At 57.3% G+C, this 18,001-nt stretch overlaps 2 protein-coding genes across 3 annotated transcripts; one reads left to right on the forward strand and one right to left on the reverse strand.

The window, feature by feature from the left end:
• Nucleotides 1-30: 30 nt before the first annotated feature.
• On the forward strand, nt 31-4,461 carry LOC310841904 (low density lipoprotein receptor adapter protein 1-like; the record flags this gene model as incomplete). 2 transcript variants are annotated; one of them, XM_083733623.1, is made up of 9 exons in its annotated part: nt 31-358; nt 499-641; nt 1,783-1,895; nt 2,398-2,512; nt 2,709-2,781; nt 3,026-3,147; nt 3,310-3,368; nt 3,564-3,595; nt 3,819-4,461. In XM_083733623.1, the coding sequence occupies 9 exons, from the start codon at nt 31-33 to the stop codon at nt 3,926-3,928; spliced, it is 1,095 nt and encodes a 364-aa protein (XP_083589749.1). In that variant the 3' UTR covers nt 3,929-4,461. The 2 variants fall into 2 exon arrangements, with proteins under 2 accessions (XP_083589749.1, XP_083589748.1); XM_083733622.1 differs by lacking the exon at nt 3,564-3,595.
• Nucleotides 4,392-12,065, reverse strand: FNDC4 (fibronectin type III domain containing 4). The gene is made up of 6 exons (XM_083733835.1): nt 11,662-12,065; nt 8,034-8,149; nt 7,673-7,877; nt 7,249-7,338; nt 6,403-6,536; nt 4,392-5,793 (listed from the first exon to the last, which is right to left on the reverse strand). The coding sequence occupies exons 1-6, from the start codon at nt 11,738-11,740 to the stop codon at nt 5,755-5,757; spliced, it is 663 nt and encodes a 220-aa protein (XP_083589961.1). The 5' UTR covers nt 11,741-12,065; the 3' UTR covers nt 4,392-5,754.
• Between the last annotated feature and the right edge of the window lie 5,936 nt (nt 12,066-18,001).

Below are 18,001 nucleotides of genomic sequence, written 5' to 3' on the forward strand. Positions count from 1 at the left end.
AAGGACAGAGTGGCGCCCGCCCCCATCTGGATGGGGATTTCCGGGCTCGTGCAGGAGGAGCTGCTTGGGGCGGGCGGAGTTCTCCTCCGAGTCCTCCCGGCATCTCTCCCTTCCTCCATCTCTCTCCCCGTTCCTGTCTCTGTGGGTGAGGGTGCTGGCCGCGCATGCGCCCTGGCCCAGCCGAGGAGGAGGAGGAGGCAGGCGGCGTCGCGGAGCCCCTCCCTCCCTGCCTCCCTCTGTCCGTCCGCCCCGTCCGGTCCCTTCCCGATGGAGGCGCTGCGGGCGGCGGGCCGGGCCGTGCTGCGGAGCCCCAGCCTCGCCCGACACCGCCTGGGCGTCGCCCGCCTCCGCCGCCACCGTGAGTCCCTCCCCCGCCGCGGAGCCCCACGTGGGACTGGGAGGGGCGCGGGGGGGTCTCTCGGGGCTGCCTCCTCCGCCCTGCTCGTCCCCGGTGGTCTGACGGGGCCCCGCGCCCCTTCCCTCCCTGCCTGCCTGCAGAGCTGCCGGAGTCGTGGTCCGACATGCGGGAGCCGCTGCTGGAGGGGATGGGCTTCGCCCTCAAGTACCTGGGCATGACGCTGGTGGAGAAGCCCAAGGGGGAGGACATGGCCAGCGCCGCCATCCACCGGATCCTCGCCACGGTAGGAGGCCAAAGGGGCCTCGCAGCAGGCGGGGGTGGCCACCAGCCGGGCGGCTTTTGGACTACAGCTCCCACCATCCCAGACCACTGACCCTGCTAGCTAGGGAGGATGGGAGTTGTAGTCTCAAGACAGCTGGAGACCATCGCTGTCCACGTTTCCCTTTTTTAAAGGGAAATTCCCTTAGTCCGAATAGGATTCCTCGCAAGAAAAGGGAAAAGTTGACAGCTATGCTGGAGACCCAAGTGCGAGAGACCCTGGGTTAAGAGGGGGAGAGGGCTGGCCATGGCCACTGCTCTGCCTCCACAATCAAGGCGGCAGGATTCCAGTTGCTGGAAATCCTGCTCTTGGGTTTCCCTTTGAGGCCTCTGGTTTCTCCTGTTTTCTACTTTCAACTGAGCCTCGACATGATCAAGAGCAACCAGGGAATCTGGGACAAGATTGGAGGAGTCACGTGCCTGGATCGTTTGGTGCCAGAGAAAACTGTCAACAGATCAAGCTCCTTTTAAGGGCAGACCTACATAAAGAACGTTGCAGCTAATATGTTTGGAAGTAGCTCACAAAAAGCTGTCTTCTTTAAGGAAAGTTGCAGCTGAGGAATCTGTGAAAGTTGGCTGCTTGCTGAGGGTCTCGCTGAAGGTCTTCCCCTCAGACAGGCTCACTGCTGATGCCACGGGGGCTGGTTTCAGGAGCCACTGGCTACGCATCTTGGCGAAGATCAGATCTGTTCTGGTTTCCCGACCTAAGAAAATAAGCTACTGTAGAGCCAGAATAAAAGGCAGCCCAAATGGTGCAGGGATTGGAAGAAACCTTACTGCATCTGGGGCTTCCTGATTTGGAGAAAAGGGTTTTGTCCTGGCATGCTGTCTCCAGGTGTGATGATGAGCACCAGCCTAGATCTATCTTTGAAAGGGGATTGGACAAATCTACGGATAAGGAGATGGAGATGCCTCCCAGTGGGAATTCTCTGTCTGCAAAAAATAGAATGTTTCCTGAGTTCTTTCTGTGCTCCAGCCTGCCTCTTTCACAGAATGGGTGAAGGGGGAGAGCTTCTTGGAAGTCTGCTAGGAGCTGAGGGCTGGGCTAGGGGTCTTCTGTGATTATCCAGGAGACCTCCTTCCCCATCTCTACCTTCACTCCTCAGGCTCGGGTGGGGCCCAAGAAATTCCAGAAGGTGATCTTGACTGTCTCCCCACGAGGCCTCTCTCTGCAAGACGCTGAGACCAAGGAGACCATTGAGACCATCTCCATCTACAGGTGTGTGAGGATGCTTCTCCAAGGTAGGGCTGCTGGAGGCCAGGGAGCTGCCTGGCTGAGCCCCTCTCTGCACGGCTGCCTGGCTGAGGACTTGCCCGCTGGCATAAAAAGCAAGCAGACAGGCACCCAGTTGGGCACTGGGGAAGCCAAGTGAGGGGCAGCCCGCAGGCGTCTCCTTTGGAACAAAGACCTGCTGTCCTGGGGGACATGGTTTGCTGGGGAGCCCCATCATGGTCGCTCCCTGGGGGGGGGGGGCTGCTACCCGGTTCCAGCTTCTGCTGCCTGCAGGACAGGAACATTTTCTGCTCTTCCGGTTTCCGTAATCCACTGCTGGGGCAAAATGCTCTCATTGTGCTGCGTCTCTGCCTTAGTCCTGCATGCCCAGTAACATGGCCATCTCCCACGGCCCCCTGCCCCGTCCTGAGGCCCTCCTGCTCTTGCCCTGCCAGGGGTGCTTGTTGTGGGGATGCTGAGCGCTGCCTCCTCTGCCGCCCTCTTTCAGGATTTCCTATTGCACCACAGACAAGCTGCAGAACAAAGTCTTTGCCTACGTGGCGCAGAACCCCCAGAGCGGTGCCCTCGAGTGCCACGCCTTTCTGTCGCCCAAGAAAAAGATCGTAAGCGTTGCGTTCGCCCCCTGGGGAGGGCTGGGTCCTGTGCTTCTCTTTTGGGGTGGGGCTTGCTCGCTGGTTGGCCCCTCTGCCCCTGCGTGCCCTGCAGAGGGGTTCCCCACCTCCCTCCTGGGGCCCTTTGCAGGGTGCTGCCTCGCCAGCTGCCCCGGTCGCCTTCTCTTGCCTTGTGTCGCCCATGCAGGCCCAGGCTGTGACTCTGACGGTGGCTCAGGCCTTCCAGGTGGCCCTGGATCTCTGGGAGGCTGCGCAGGCAGGTATGGATGGTGGCCGTGCCCCTTGCCATCGCTATGCCAAACCCGTTACCTGCTCCCGTCTGGCTTCCTTGGTGGCTCTCTTGCCACCCCCCGGTGCACCCTTCTTTTCCAAGGTTGTGGGGTGGTGAGGATGGTGGGGGGCACAGGAGGGGGTGTTCATGTCAAGGATGTGAAGTGCCAGCAAGTGGGAAAGGGAGGGGGCGCTGTTGGGGGTTTCAGCCTCTGGGCATTTTTTCTCCACCAGGCTCCAGGGAAGGGGAGGGGGAGAAGAAGCCCTCCCTGAGTCCGCTGTGCCCCCCTGTGGAAAGCACCCACCCGCCTGGCAGGTTACCCCTTGGCAGCCCCCCCTTCAAGACCAACTTTGAGGTACGGTATTGGGAGTGACCTGCTGCCCCACTGCCAGGCCCCCTTGGCTCTCAGGGCCAAGAGGCTCCCTCCCTCACCAGCCCCACCCTTTGTATGTCAGCGGGGGCTGCCTGCTCTCTCTCTCGAGGGGCCTGGCAGCCACCTGGCTTTCTCTGGCCCTAGGAGGAAGAAGAGGAGGACGAGGAGGAGGAGGAGGAAGATCTCAACGAAGCCTTCTCTGGGTAGGGGCCTGGTGGCTGCGTCAAGGTCCCCTGTTTGTTGGGGGGCAAGGCAGTCAGAGGTGTGGGTCTTCTGTTTCTGGGGGGACACATTGAAGGGCTGCGGCAGGGCTTGTGGAGTAGGAAATGGTCTGGCTGGGGGGGGGGCTCTCCTTGCTGCTGCTGCTGCTCTGATCTTTGTCTCTTCTCTGCCCCAAGCCGCGTAGAGGAGAGGGGCCGCCCCACCACAGGTAACCATTGACCCCCCCCCCCAGCATGGCCCTGCCCTCAACCTTTGCTTGGGATGAAGGGGTGGGGGAATGCCTTGGAAGGCTTTTCACTTCCCTTCTTCCAGGGGAGCTGGGGCTTCCCCTGCATTTTCACATGGACTCTTCCATTTGTAGGTTTCTCATCTCCCTCTCTGTCTTTTTCTTCCTCTTGAGTGGCTCCTCTCGATGCCCTTGTGTGTTTCAGGTGTGGGGGGGCTTGCGTTTGGGGGCTCCCCAGTTGCCCGCTTCCAGTCAGTGGCGGCCTGGGGCTGCAGCCCCCCCAGCAGCTGCCTGCCTCCGGGGACATTTTTCTGAGGCTGCTTCTCCTCATCTTTCTCCTGCCACTCACCGTGTCTTCGCTGCTCATCTCCAGCACAGCCTCTGCTGCCCCTTGTCTGTCACCCACAAGGACCAGCTGCCCCCACCCCTGGGAACCTGGTCTAGCCAGCCTTGGACCCTCAGCAGCAACCCAGGCCAGCCCCTCACCCTGCTGGAACCCCAACAGCACCCTGCGGGGCATTCAGCAGGGATCCTCAGCCCCAGGACCTTGGGGGTGGGTGCACCAGGCCTCCTCATGGTGCTCTTGAGGCCTGAACATTGGGGGGGGGGCAGCATTCAGATTCCCATCAGTCCTCACCCACCCCATATTGAGGAGGGCTGTGTTGAGTGTAGATAAATCCTTCCCTCTGCTGCCCCCCCCCCGCCCTGCCGTCCAGCTCTGGTGGGAAGGCAGCCCCCTCCCCTCCCCACCAGCTGCTCATCACTGCCAAATCACAGCTTTGTAGCAAAAAGACTAGTTTTTAATGTCCTTTTCTAAAGGGAAATAAACCATTTCTACTGTTGTTGTACTTGGGTGTCTTTCCTTGCAGAGGCCTCAGCCCATGGGGGAAAGGGGGCATCGAGTGGGGGAGCCCGACTGGCACACAGGGGGTGGGGGGCATAGCACCGTCCGTCTCCTTCCTGGGCCGGGATTCCTGGCCCACCTGCCTGGGGCTCACCAGTCTGGCACCACCTGGAAGCCACTTCCAGAGCTCTTCGGGTGAGCTATGCCAGGCAGGCCCTTCCCAAGGGGGAGAAGCAAGCCAAGTGGGCCTGGGGGCAGCCCTTCTGTGGGGCGGCAAGGTGGACAAGCAGGGGATTCCACAGCCCCCCACCATTGCTCTTTGCTGTGCAAGGGGGGGGGGGAGCCTGCGAGGGTCTTCACTTGTTAAAGTAGGTTCTCTGGCTGGGGGGGGGGTGAGTGGAGCAGCAGGGCGGCAGAAGAGGGTCTATTGCTGCCCAGCTGGGGAGGCGGAGAGCTGCCTGTCCTGAGGGAAGGGTGGGATGGGGCGGCTTGACCTCCAGGCAAAGGGCCCTGAGCTGCTCTCAGCCCCACAGCTGGAGGGAAATGGGCAAATGGGGCTGCAAGCTCTTCTCTCTCTGCCAGGACCGAAAGGCCATCTGCCACTCCCAACGCAGCGCTCTGAGCTGAGCCTTCAGGCCAGAAGCCTGGATTCCTGTGTTGGGGGGGGGGAGCTCCTCCTGGATGTGGCATGGGGGAGGTGGTGGGTGGCAGTTCTCCAGCTGCCAGGAGGGAAGGGACCCCTCCTGATCTTGCTGAGAAGGAAGAAGGTGGAGGTGGGCTGGGGTGGCTTTGGCTGGAGGTGGAGGGCAAAGGCAGTTGGCACACAGCTGGTACCTCCCCAAGAGGAAGCCAAGGGCAGCTGGTAGTAACCCTATAACTGAGGTGGGAGGGGGGCAGGTGGGAAGAGGTGGGGGCTGAAGGCAACTCGATGGGGGCGACAAAGTCTGCCCAGCATGGTCTTCTGGGTGGTGGCCCCACTCAGGGCCCAGTCCAGAGTTTCCATGGTGAAGCTGCAGGGGGGGCTGGGCGAGGTCGCGCCTTCAGCTCCGCAAGGAGGCTCTTCGGATTGTAGCGGTGGGTGGCGCTGCTGCTGCGCTCTCCCTTGGCGGTGGCCCCAGAGAGAAGGGTTGGGCGAGAGGGTGAGCCCGGCGTTCCGCATGCACTTTGGCCCCGGCGGGCTCCATGCAGGTCTGCTCCTCCTGGGGCGAGAAGAAGCAGGAACTCTTTGCATGCAGGGAAGCAGGAGGCTGCGACGGCGGTGGCAGGCGGAGGCCACTGAGGTCCCCGCGAGTTTCAGCTACACCTCGATGATGTTGACAGAGGGCGATTTCATCTTCTGAAAAAGGCAGAGAGAGGGTCGTGGGAGCGAGCAGGACCCCCAGAGCTATTGGGGGCCCCGACGACTCCCACTTCCTCTTGGCCAGGCTGTGCCCCTCCCCCGCAGCTGAACTGCGGCGCCCCCTTTGCAGCATCGCCCCCATTGCCCTGGAGAGCGCCCGGCACCTTCGCTCCTTCGAAAAAATGCGCGTCCAAAGTCCCCACCTGTCATTTTCCCTTGCAAGATGGCAACCCGCCCTGGGTGGGTTCGGTTCCGGCGCCCTTTCTCCCCCTTCAGGCCGGCTGCTGCCGACGAAGAGCGCTCGGAGTGACCCAACTCGGCCAAAGCCGGCTTCCCCGGAGCCCCGACGGCTCCCGGCGCCGCGCTTTTGCTGCAGCCGCGCAACCAGCATCCGGAGGAGAAGGAGGCGGTGGCGGCACAGACCCGCTCCAGCCGCCGAGAGCCCCGAGGACCGGGCAGCAGCTCCGGCCCCGCTGTGTCGGGCTGGGCTGCCCGCCGTCGAGCTCCGCCCTGGCCCTCCTCCCCGGCGATGGTGGGCTGAGCCAAGCTCCCGCTTCTCCCCTTCCGACACGGCCCCCGCCCGCTCCCTTGCTGGACGCCCCCCACCTTGCTGCGGAGGAGGCCCCCGGTGGGCCGCTCGGGCGTGCTGTGCTCCGATGCCGGCTTGCTCTTCTCCTTGTTGTTGTTGGAGTCGTTGTCCTTGATGATGTCGTATTGCTTGCAGAAGAGGGCGATCACCGCTGCGGAAGCAAGGAGGGAGGAAGGTGACGAGGGGCCTCCGTCGTGCAAGCGTCTCTCCCCCCGCCCCCGCCTTTTGACATGCTGGAGTCAGTGGCTGGTTGCTTCCCAGATCTTTTATTTGCGCAAAAGTTCAACACAGCTCAGTCAGAAAAGGCAATTCGCGTTCATTCGGCCCTGCGCCCCGAAATAAGCATTTCTACCCAATCTCCCGCGCATCGCCTTGATCCGGGGACTCTTCAAATTCACGGCGATTTTATCCTCTCAGAGCTGTTGCTTCTGCACAATGCTCGTCAAAACCCAAACCCAGATGCCAACTGCCCATCCGGAACTTGGGGTGCGCCTCCACCATAAGCACCCGACCGGGAATCACAAGCGGAGAGGAGGAAAGGGCTGTGCTTTGCTCAGGTCCTGCTTGCAAACTGGGTAGCCACTTTTTGAGGTGCCCCCGCTCGCTTGGGCCTGATCCTGCTGCTGCTGCTCTTCTGACGGAGCCGCGTTCAACGGGATGCTTCATTTGGACGCGCAAGGCTGTCAGGCGTGGCCCCTCTGTGCAAACATCGGTAGCCAAAAGATGCAGCAAAGAAGAAGGAACTTTGGCTGTGCACCCAGAGACAAACTCCGGGCCAGCGCTAGTGGGATACTCTCACACCCGTAAGGGACGTAAGCAGAGCGTGCTGGACCAGACCCAAGAGAGCTTCTCACCCGCCTCACCTGCCCACATGAACAGCACAGCCACGATGATGACGATCTCGCCCGTCTGCAGCTGCCGCTCCTTGTCCAGCCCCTCCATGGTGATGTCTCCTGCGGGGAGAGAGAGCTGTGCTTCGGGAGGGACGCCCCGTCGGGCGAGGCAAGGGGCTCTTTTCAGAGACGGGGAAGAGCAAGGAGGGGAGAGCAGCTGCAGGCTGGGTAGGGTTTCGCCGGCCCCTCCGCCTGGGCTGCCCACAGGTCACTGAGGGGCCCCACCCGCCCAAGGACGGAGGCACCCCGGAGCTTCCTGCCCCCCGGAGGAGGCCCGGGACTGACTGGGGGGAGACAGGCGGCGCTGGAGGGAGACAGGGGCGCCCAGCCGGTCAGCGAGGCTCCGGAGGGCGGGGGTGGGAGAGGGGAAGGTCCCCGCGGGCGCCTCGCCTACCCTGGCTGGAGCTGTTGGACGGCAGGCGGTCACTCTGCTTGAGGGTGCGGAAGTGGACCCTCTTGCTGGCCTGGCTCTCGCCGTGCAGGCCGATGCTCTGCACCTGGATGACATAGTCGGCATCCTCGGCCAGGTCCCAGAGCACGCACGCCCGCGTCGTCGTGTTCACCTCCCGGATGAAGCGCTGCATCTGCCCGTCCTGCCGCTGCCGGAAAGGAGGGGGGGGAGGCCGTCAGAGCGGGTGAGGGCAGAGAGAGGGAGCGAAGAGAACATAGCCCCCCTTGGCTGACAAAGGGGTTGGAGAAGCAAGGGGGCGGTGGGGCTGCGGGACAGAGGAGTGGTGCGCCCCCGCCTGCCTCACCTGTTGCAAGATGGCGTAGCCGATGACGACGTCCCCTTCCGGGACATCCCAGGAGACCATCGCGGAGTTGGCCTTGAGCTGGGTGACGGTGACGTTGACGGGCGACGGGGGCCGATCTGTGAGGCAAGCAGGGATGGAGGGGTCACTGGTGGCTGGGCAGGACTGGACTGGGTGACCCCAGGGGTCCCTTCCATCTCCGCCTCGGGTTTCTCCTCCCTCCTGGGGGCTGGCGCAAGTTGGTGCTGCTGCGGGGAGGACTCTCTCTAGGGAGCAGCGGCCTTTCCAGGGGATTTAGCACCCCTAGAGACGGAGGGGAGCAGGGCCTGGAAGGCAGCGTCCGCGTCCTGGATGCTGTTATACTGAAGGTGTCATTTTAGGGCTAAGTTATCATCTGGACCGTCTGGAGGGGCTGGGAGCTGGGGGCACTGTCCTACAGTGGTTCCGCTCCTTCCTCCTGGGCCGTGTCCAGAAAGTGGTGTGGGGGGTGAGTGTTCAGACCCCTGGGCTCTCACTTGTGGGGTGCCTCAGGGTTCTGTCCTTTCCCCCATGCTTTTTAACATCTACATGCAGCCACTGGGAGAGATCATCAGGAGGTTTGGGCTGGGTGTTCATCAGTATGCAGATGATACCCAGCTCTACCTCTCTTTTAAATCAGAACCAGTGAAGGCGGTGAAGGTCCTGTGTGAGTGCCTGGAAGCGGTTGGAGGATGGATGGCGGCTAACAGATTGAGGTTGAATCCTGACAAGACAGAAGTACTGTTTCTGGGGGACAGGAGGCGGGCAGGTGTGGAGTATTCCCTGGCCCTGAATGGGGTAACTGTGCCCCTGAAGGACCAGGTGCGCAGCCTTGGAGTCATTTTGGACTCACAGCTGTCCATGGAGGCACAGGTCAAATCTGTATCCAGGGCAGCTGTGTACCAGCTCCATCTGGTACGTAGGCTGAGATCCTATCTGCCCGCGGACTGTCTCGCCAGAGTGGTACATGCTCTGGTTATCTCCCGCTTGGACTACTGCAATGAGCTCTACATGGGGCTACCTTTGAAGGTGACCCGGAAACTACAACTAATCCAGAATGCGGCAGCTAGACTGGTGACTGGGAGCGGCCGCCGAGACCATATAACTCCGGTCTTGAAAGACCTACATTGGCTCCCAGTACGTTTCCGAGCACAATTCAAAGTGTTGGTGCTGACCTTTAAAGCCCTAAAAGGCCTCGGTCCAGTATATCTGAAGGAGCGTCTCCTCCCCCATCGTTCTGCCCGGACACTGAGGTCCAGCTCCGAGGGCCTTCTGGCGGTTCCCTCACTGCGAGAGGCCAAGTTACAGGGAACAAGGCAGAGGGCCTTCTCGGTAGTGGCGCCCGCCCTGTGGAACGCCCTCCCATCAGATGTCAAAGCGATAAACATCTACCTGACATTCAGAAGACATCTGAAGGCAGCCCTGTTCAGGGAAGTTTTTAATATGTGACATTTCAGTGTATCTTTTATCTTTGTTGGAAGCCGCCCAGAGTGGCTGGGGAAACCCAACCAGATGGGCGGGGTACAAATAATAAATTATTATTATTATTATTATTATTATTATTATTATTATTATTATTATTATTATCATCATCTTGCAATGCAGTGCTTTCGTGCAAGCTGCTTTGAGCTTTAGTTTTTTAAAAACCCAAATAGAACTTAATCTGAAAACTAAAGCCATTTTCCCTCTAAAAGTGAACTCCGGTGGTGAGTACAGATAGAAATGAGACCCAGACAGAGCCGATTAAGGGTTATGAGCCCAGGACGCCTCATTTGTGTTGAAAGATGGACTGAACACCATGATGGAAAGGGCTCCCTAGGCCCGAGATTCTGACTGCAAGAATAAAACCTGGAAACTGGTGGTGGAACGACAGGAATATTCCTTTGAGGAGGATAATACTGGGTCAGTGAGTTCCAAAGATCAATTAAGAATTGTCTGGAAAATATTGTTTCAGCATATTTTCTTTTCTTAATTTTTGCTCCATGTTCACTGTGCCCTCCTATTCATCTTTTACTCGGAAGGGCGAAAGGTTGTTGCCTCTCCAAGGGGAGACCGGGAGAGTGGCTCAGCGGAGGGGGAGAGCCTTGCAGGGAGCCTTGACACAAGAAAAGACCCTCCATCCCGCAGAAACACCTGCTCCTTCCAGGGCTTCTCCTCCTCCGAGAGTTTCCACATTTGGACTCCGCAGTTCGCCTTCTCTTCCAGCCGACCTCCCCGCCAGTGTCGCCTCCCGCCCGCTCAGCTGTCGCAGCTGCGCTCTCCCGTTTCCTCAGAGTCCTGGCAAAACCGCGCGCCCTGGACTCCGCTTGGTCCCCTGGCTGTGCCCCCCCCTTCAGCCACAGAGGCCCCCTTTCTTTGGGGAAAAGAGGCAGCAGGTTGCCTCCTGCCCTGGCTGGGCTGCACTTTCCTGACCTCGGCCACAGGGCCGCTCCCTACCTCCAGCTCCCTCTCCAGAGGAGACCCGGGGTGGAGAGTGAGGGGAGGCAATGAACCCTCCAAGGATCCGCTTCTGCTCCTGGCGCCATTTCTGCAGTTGTATTTTAAGCCATTCATCTGAGAAACTTCTGTTTTGAGGGCACCAGGCAAGAAGCAGGAGGGCCATCTATTTGACCAGTAAACGAATAAATGTATTTCTTGGAACTCTGCGGGCTTGACTGCCAATAGGTCCCCCTCGCCATACCTGCCTGCTTTCAGACTCCCCGGGATTGGCAGCTCCTGGCAACCACCTACTTTCCTTGCAAGCTGCACTTACAACTCCTAGGGGCCTCGGTTCAAAGTCAGCTATTATGCATTAAAAAGACGGACCCCGCCAAGCAGGGGAGTCTGGGGGGCGGAAGCCGGCGTGTGGAGAGAGGTCAAAAGGTGTTCTCCTCCAAGCGAGGGAGAGTCGGGCCCCTCGTCTTGGGCAGCTGGAAGTAAAGCAACAGCCGCCGGTTTGGGGCCGGATTCCGGGCAAAGCAGGCCAGACTGAGGGGATCTTGACCGTGCGTGGGGTGTCTCATGGGTCAAGTGCGGTTTGGGGGCGTCGGGCGTCAGAATGGGCCAGAGTCACCTTCTCCTCGTGGGTCAAGGGCAGCGGAGTGGCCGCAGGGTGCCAGGAGGTGCCCCCTGCCAAGAGACCTTTGCCACCTCGAGAGAAGGCGGAGGCCGGGGACGTGGGCAGAGGCTCCTTCTCACCCAAGCGAGGCCAGCTGGCAGCCGCGGCCTTCCCTGGAGCCAGGCTTTTACTCTAATGAAATTGGCCGGGGTTCCGCTCGCGGCTGCCGGGAACAAGGCGCTTCGAGAGGGGCCCGAGCCTGCCTTGGCCGCGGCGCTGCTGCCCCGATCCGGCTGCTTCCGCGGGTAATGGGCGGCCAGTGACGCAGCCGAGCAGGGCAGGGCAGAGCTGGGGCCAAAGAGACCCCCGCCTTGCCCGCCCATCCCCTCCCTCGCCCCCCGACGGCCCTCGTCGGGGTGCGCAGCAGCCCGGCTTCAGCACCAAGGCCAGCGGCCCGAGAGACGGCCAGCCGGGCCTGCGCTTGTGGGGAGAGCGCTCTGGTCTCGGGCGCCGATCCTGAACCTCGGGGGCTTTTTCTCTCCCGCCTCCCGCCCCGCCCGGAGCCCCGGCACTTACTTGCGCGCACGAGGCACAGGTCGCAGCTGACCAGCACCAGCACGGCCGCCGGGCTGAGGTACGCGGGGAGGGAAGCCATGGCCGCGGACGGGCGCAGCACTTGCTCATGGAGCCCGGCGAGGCTCCGGGCGCTCAGGGGGCGGCCAGCGCGGGCCCCCCCGCAGTCTCCGCCGCAGCGGCTCCCGCCGGACGGGTCAGTGCCAGCGCCGCGCTCCCGGCTGCGGAGCCTCCTGCTCTTCTGCCGCCTCGCGGCTCCATCCAGGCGGGCCGAGGCGGCAGAAGAGCCCAGCGGAGGAGCCCTGCCCAGCGGCCGAGGCCCGGTTCCGCTGCGGAGACTGCTCGGGCGGCGGCGGCAGCAGCAGCAGCAGGAGAGGCAACGCGGTCCCTGCAGCAGCACCAGCCGCGCTCCGCCGTGGAGACAGTCTGCCCGCCCAGCGCCGCCCAGTTGGCGCCGCCTCCGCCTGCCTCCCCGCGAGGGCAGCAGAGTGGCCACTGGCCGGAGCCCGGGAATTCGGGCAACAAGGAGCCCCCGCCGACGTCACGCCCCGGCCAGGGTCGAGGGGGCGCTCTTTGGCCGGGTTCCGACCTGGCGCCCTATGGGTTTATTTTGGGGGGGTGGGGAGGCGCAGAGTAAGGAAGAGACGCGCAAAGAAGAACCACAGTTGCACGTGGGGAAAGCCCTCCGGGATCATCGGTGGGGCAGGGAGGTTTGCAGCGGGTTGGACTCGATGACCCTTGGAGCCCCTTCCCGCTCTGCCCTTTTGTGATTCTATTATGTCATTCAGCCCCAAGAAGGGCGGGATCAGACCCTCCCCCTTGCGATTTGCATACGAGAAACGTCGCTGCCGTGAGGCAAGGCGTGTGCTGGGGGGGGGGTACATTTGCCAGGTCCTTCCGCCCCCGCCCAGGATCCTCCGGGCTGCCTCTCCTCACCGGCTCCCCTGACATACTTTCTCGGTCCTTGACGCGGCAGCTGTTCAAGCCGCGCTGCGGGCGCACCTGCCTTGGGGCCTTTCACAACCCAGTTGATCCTTGGCCGGCTATCAGGGCTAAGCCGCTGATCATTCCCCAGAGGAGCCGCAGCGAAGCATTGCCACCCCAAATATCTGTTTGGGGCGCTGGCCGCCTGGCTCCTCCTCATGGGAACTCTGCTGGACCAGGCCAAGGGGGAGCCATAGATTCATCATCACCACCACCATCAATTAAATGTGAGCCGCCCTCCAACTATAGACCTCAGGGCAGTTCACAGCATCCTTTTCCCACAGTGGCCAACACAGAAGCCAACTCCCAGGGGCTGTGGGGTCTTTGGCCCCCAAAATAAAATATTTGAGGGGGCTGCTCCCTCAGCTGATGGGCATTGGCATTCAAATGTGGTGCCTGCAGCCTTCTTAAACAATCCAAATGTAAAATCAGCAGCCACTAGGCCCTTGACCATCTTCGAAAACCTCCTGAGAGCAGAGGGACACAGTAAAGGGATGGTATCCACAATATACAAAAGTTGGCTCCAAAATCCCACAAACCCCCTTGACACAATCAAAGAACAATGGGAAGATGACATAGACTATGAAATTTAGCCCACCCAATGTACTAGAATGTGGCCTAAACCTCCTTTTAGGTCACTATCAGCCAAAAGAAGGGAACTCACTCTGGAACTCACCTGCAGGTGGTACTTAACCCTGGAAACTGGCACTGATATGCCCTGGATTTTAATGTTTGAAGTTTTATTCTGTTTTTAATGTTCTGTTGAAAGCCGCCCAGAGTTGCTGGGGAAACCCAGCCCGATGGGCAGGGTAGTGTTGGAATTCTAGCCCGGTCAGAGGTATGTGCCTATCTGTTCAGGCACCGGCTGAATTCCTTAGACCTCCCTCCGGCGACTCCCGGCAGGAAAAACATACGAGGTCCGTTCCGGCGATTTTCCTCAGGCTGTGAGAAAAACACACCAACTGCTTCTCCTCCTCCCTGCTCCCTGCATATCCCCAGGGAGGGGAATCAGACACAGACAGAAAAGTAACTACATGCTTTTATTCCTGTCTTTAGCAGTCATACAGTAAAAGATGTCTGCTCTCTTCAACAAACAGAGAGAAACCTCCCAAACTCCACCCATGTACATCCTGTACAGGTCATATGACACACACTGAGCTCACATCCTGTGCTCAATAAGGAGAATGGACTGCCCCTTCGTTTTCATGGCAACAGTCACATACTTCCTGTTTGGCTTTCCAGCCACAAGCAGCAGACTGAGCCGCTAGAGCCTTTGCTTGCTGCAGCATTGCTGCTTTAGAATAACAAACTCCCCCTAAAGTATCAATGCGTGCTGCGAGCAAAGCGTCATCCAGAGAAGAAAACAAACAGTTGTTATACTTATAACATTCCCCTGTTGTTTCAGTTCCACCCTTGGAACTACCCGCCACTGGTTTTACCAATGTACCTCTCTGGTTGTGTGACTTCCAAGGAATGAGTGCTTCTGCATTACCTTGGTTAACAACTCTCTGTTGTGCCTTTGTCTCTGACTCAGACACAGCTTCAATTTGACCTTGGTCGTTTACAACAGCAACAGCTAAGTTAGCAAACTCTTGTGAATACCTCTTGGGTGGTACACCCTTCGTTGCTCTCTCAGACCTACGTAAGAGGTGCTGCTCTTCTTTGCTTTCTGGTTCAACCTTTGGACTCTTTGGAGAACCAGTACCAATTGTAAACAGTGGTTCATCCTCCTCTTCTGAGGGTCTAGTCATTATGTGAGATTTCCTCTCAATGACTGTGACAACTGAGCTGTCTGAGCTATCGCTGTCATCATCAGTACTACTGAACTCAATAAAATCAACATCATCATCATCATCATCAGAATCATCATCACTTCCTGTGGGAAATGTGTGAACAATCACTCTCTCCTGTTCAGGAGCACTCTCTAGAAATTTTGTGAGAATCACCTTACCAGATTCAGACAAAATTACTCTGTAGAGACCCTTTTCATAACCCACAAAAATGCCTCTGGCATTCTTTACTCCACCCGGAGCTTCTGTCCTCACATGAGACCCAAACACCTTGAAATGGGCAACAGAAGGTTTTCTGTGGAACAGTTTCTCAAAAGGAGAACTTCCCAACTCTTTTGAAAACTTTCTCAACCACGTATAACAAAATGACATCAGCGACTCAGCCCAGTACTCATGTGGCAGATGTGAACTAAGCAATTGCGCATGCATTCCCTTTTGCAATTCTTTGTTCACCCTAACACAGACACATCTGTTCCAAGCTTCTTCGGAACTAGCAATTTTGTGTCTTATCTCTTTCTTCTTCAGGAACCTCTGGAAATCCTGTGAAAGAAAAATTGGCTTCTCATCTGTGCAAAGACAATTTATGTCAGCATCATGCATATTTTTAACCTTGTCACAAAACTCTTTAAACTTTTCTAAGGCTTCTTGCGGTCTCTCCAAAAGATAAATCCAGACAAAACCTGTAAAAGAATCAACACATATTAGGTAATACTTAGCATTGCCTCTAGATGGTGCTAAAGGACCAGTCACATCAGCATACACCCGCTGAAATGCCCTGTTGACCCTCGAGGTCACCTTCTTGGTGTTCTCCTTGGCTACACCTGCAAAAGAAATCATGTTAGAATCACAAGAATTACATTCCATGTAATCACTTTGATCAAATGTCAACAAATACAGTCCATCTTTCTCTTTGGCAGAAAGATACAGCCATCCATCTTTGTAGATCTCGCAGTGTTGATCATCATAGGACAGTTTTAGTCCCTTCTTGGCAATCTGCGAAACGCTGAGCAGATTGTACTTCAACTCTGGAACCAAATATACATTGTTTATAGTCAAGTTCTGACTTTTAAGATACACAGTCCCAATTCCGGTGGCTTCCAGCTCTTGACCGTTGGCTTGTTGTACAACGAAGCTTTGCTTCTTAAACGACGAAAATAGTCCTCTGTGTCCTGTCATGTGAACTGTGGCTCCAGTATCCAAAACGAAAGAATTCCCCACTTCTGGTGTGGCTTTTAGCGACATCAAAGCCTTTGCAGTCTTTGCCTTTGGCTTGGTGTGACCTTTGTCTGACGCCTCAGACTTTGTGGAGCTTCCCTTGGCTCCTTTCTGCTGACGTGGCTTCTTACAGTACCGCTGAAGATGCCCAGTTTGCCCACAATTGTAGCATCGGACAACGTTCAAAGCTACGGCGTTTCCTCCAGTAGCTACAGCAGTGGGGGCGTTAGAACTCCGTTCTTGGCTCCCCCTGTCCTTGACTTCCAGGGCGGCAAGTCTGTCATGTTCATTCAGAACGACGGCAAAGACCCTGTCCGACGTTAGATCAGCTGCTGGGAGAGACCCCAGCTGACTGGCAACTGTTTTGTAAGTCCGATTCAGACTGTTGATCACCATGAAGCAAAACACTTCCTCCTGCAGTCGGAAATTGCGTTCCACCATCTGCTGACGCAGAAATTTCATTTCCGTCAGGTGCGCTTGAACATCTCCATCAGGCGCAAGCCTCAGGTTGGTCAGCTTCTCAAAATACAGCAACGCTGAAGAACCTGCATCTCTCTGATGTGTCCTTCTCAGCGTGTCCCAAACATCTTTCGCGTGCTCTAAATGCTGTATGTGAATAAGCTGAGAGTCTGACACGCACAGAATTATAGCTGTTCTGGCCTTTACATCCTGTGACTCCCAAGCACGCGTTGGTGCTGCAGGGATGGGGTTTTCAATCACTCCAAACAGTCTCTGATTCTGCAGCAAGGCCTTCATCTTAATAGACCAAGATGCATAATTGTCACTGGTCAGGAGGTCTGGAGAAGGCAGGCCTCCCCCCTTCTTGGCATCCATTTTGAGTCCTTGCATTGACTCTCAAACACAAGCCTCTAAAATCCAAAAGCTGGCTTGTTTACACTCTGTGCACCTGGCAGCTATAACACTGGCCGCTTTGGAAAGTCCCTTTCCAACAGTTCCTTTGGGCCTAAGTCAAAACAAAACCTTGTTTTTGCCTCTCCGAGGCAAAGCCTGACTTCCAGCCCTCTCGTGAAACTGGCCTTCGTTGCTAAGCAACAGCATTCCTTCCCTTGGACAGGATTAACCACAGGAATGTTTGGAATGCAGAGCTCTTCTCTCTCGGAGCTGTTTTTCCCAAATCTTGCTCCCTTGAAGCAGAGAATGAATCAACCTGCATTCACACTTCCAAGCCCGAAAATCTCATACCTGGGCTCCGTTGCTTGGCTTTCAGCTTCTTCTGGTCAGCTTCTGGCTGCAGAGAATCAGCTTTCTCACCTCAGGCTTCCATGGAGGCCACTTCTTGATGCAGAGGTCGATGAAAACAGCAACCGGCGTCTGCTACCACTGTTGGAATTCTAGCCCGGTCAGAGGTATGTGCCTATCTGTTCAGGCACCGGCTGAATTCCTTAGACCTCCCTCCGGCGACTCCCGGCAGGAAAAACATACGAGGTCCGTTCCGGCGATTTTCCTCAGGCTGTGAGAAAAACACACCAACTGCTTCTCCTCCTCCCTGCTCCCTGCATATCCCCAGGGAGGGGAATCAGACACAGACAGAAAAGTAACTACATGCTTTTATTCCTGTCTTTAGCAGTCATACAGTAAAAGATGTCTGCTCTCTTCAACAAACAGAGAGAAACCTCCCAAACTCCACCCATGTACATCCTGTACAGGTCATATGACACACACTGAGCTCACATCCTGTGCTCAATAAGGAGAATGGACTGCCCCTTCGTTTTCATGGCAACAGTCACATACTTCCTGTTTGGCTTTCCAGCCACAAGCAGCAGACTGAGCCGCTAGAGCCTTTGCTTGCTGCAGCATTGCTGCTTTAGAATAACAGGTAGAAATAATAAATTATTATTATTTATTATTATTGGAGAAGCTACTGCACCTCCACAGGCACATACCTCCACATTTGGTGGGAATAACCTAAAATCCAACCCTTCTGGATAGCAGTTCTACAAGAGATATGCAAAAAAACTAACAGGTATTATAACTCACCCCAGAATTGGGCATACTGAACATCTTCCAAGATTGAAATGACCACTCACATTATAGAGAGCTTATAACCTACATACTCTCAACAGCCAGGAGCCTCCTAGCCAGACACTGGAGGGACCTGTCAGGAATAAACATGGACCAAAGGTATCAAATTGTATGGGAAATGGTCTTGCTAGAAAAGATAACCAATAAACTGAAACTGACCTGGGGACAAATAGAAGAGCACGCCTTCACCCCAGCATGGCTCATCTTTATCACATACACAGCCCAACAAGACAACAAGAAGAATCCACTGACAGCATAGGAATCAATCCGGCTTACCTGACCCAACAAGCCCCCCCCCAACAAGCCCCACT

This window comes from Podarcis gaigeae (genome assembly GCF_964106915.1).
Source record: "Podarcis gaigeae genome assembly, chromosome: 3".
NCBI lineage: Eukaryota > Metazoa > Chordata > Lepidosauria > Squamata > Lacertidae > Podarcis > Podarcis gaigeae.

Bases quoted from the DNA above. Each gene is read 5' to 3' on its own strand.
- FNDC4 (XM_083733835.1), bottom strand. From the start codon at position 11,740: ATGGCTTCCCTCCCCGCGTACCTCAGCCCGGCGGCCGTGCTGGTGCTG. The intron at 7,878-8,033 runs GTGAGGCAGGCG...CCTTTCCGGCAG, and splicing joins GCTACGCCATCTTGCAACAG to CGGCAGGACGGGCAGATGCA. The intron at 7,339-7,672 runs GTAGGCGAGGCG...CTCTCCCCGCAG, and splicing joins GTCCAACAGCTCCAGCCAGG to GAGACATCACCATGGAGGGG.